Here is an 814-nt window from a genome sequence, read left to right on the forward strand (position 1 = left end):
GATTCTGGTGGCTTCTGGCTTGATTTTTTTTTTTTTTAAAGTTCTTTACTGGCCTTAAAAACTTTAGTGAGGTAGAATTGACGTACAAGAAACCATATAATGGCTATTTTTGCATAAAAGTTACTGTGCTAGATGAATGAACATAATTTTTTGAAAAGAAAACAAGTATAAATGTGAATAAATGTGCTTGGTAGTGTAGTAGTAAATATCAAAATTGGGAGTCAAGGTGACTTTAAAGATGAGGGCTAAGAATGATTGCAACAGGTCATAGCCATAGGGATGCGTTCAGTCACCTATCATGTGTTTTTATCTCATAAAGAAACTAATATCTGAGGCAAATATGGCCAGATAGTAAAATTTGACAAGGCTAGGTTGTAGGTATCAAGTTGTTACATTATTCTCTATGGAGTAGTTGGTGTATGCTTGAAATAGTTGGTAATTAAGACAGGAATCTAAACAAGAATGATAGCCCTAGTTAATTTTCCGTAGGTTTAGAATATGTCCCTTAGTGGCCGGAAGTCCAATTTAGCAGCTCTTTATGTGGCTGGGCTATCTGTGAAGGGGCGAGCATAGTGGGGATGGTGTGGAGCATCGTGGACCTGGAAACGAGCGTGAGCGTGTGACGAGCTGGGGAGGGTCGGGTGGCTTCCTCCTGTGCTGTGTGCATTGTACCTTTGTGTTTTAGATGGGACACCAGGTCCAATACCACCTCCAAGCCGAGCCACCTGGTGGATGCACACACTGCCGAGGTCAATTGTCTGTCGTTCAATCCCTACAGCGAGTTCATTCTCGCAACTGGCTCTGCAGATAATGT

The 814-nt window shown here is 41.5% G+C and overlaps 1 protein-coding gene across 1 annotated transcript in view; it reads left to right on the forward strand.

Moving 5' to 3' along the window:
• RBBP7 (RB binding protein 7, chromatin remodeling factor) overlaps window positions 1-814 on the forward strand; it is a 23,580-nt gene that overhangs the window by 15,730 nt on the left and 7,036 nt on the right. Inside the window, exons 7-8 of the mRNA XM_077761696.1 lie at window positions 42-66; window positions 636-812. Of these exons, the coding sequence (XP_077617822.1) occupies window positions 42-66; window positions 636-812 (202 nt within the window). The remainder of the gene's footprint in view (window positions 1-41; window positions 67-635; window positions 813-814) is intronic.

This window comes from Crocuta crocuta, unplaced genomic scaffold (genome assembly GCF_008692635.1).
Source record: "Crocuta crocuta isolate KB4526 unplaced genomic scaffold, BGI_CrCroc_1.0 scaffold657, whole genome shotgun sequence".
NCBI classification, from domain to species: domain Eukaryota; kingdom Metazoa; phylum Chordata; class Mammalia; order Carnivora; family Hyaenidae; genus Crocuta; species Crocuta crocuta.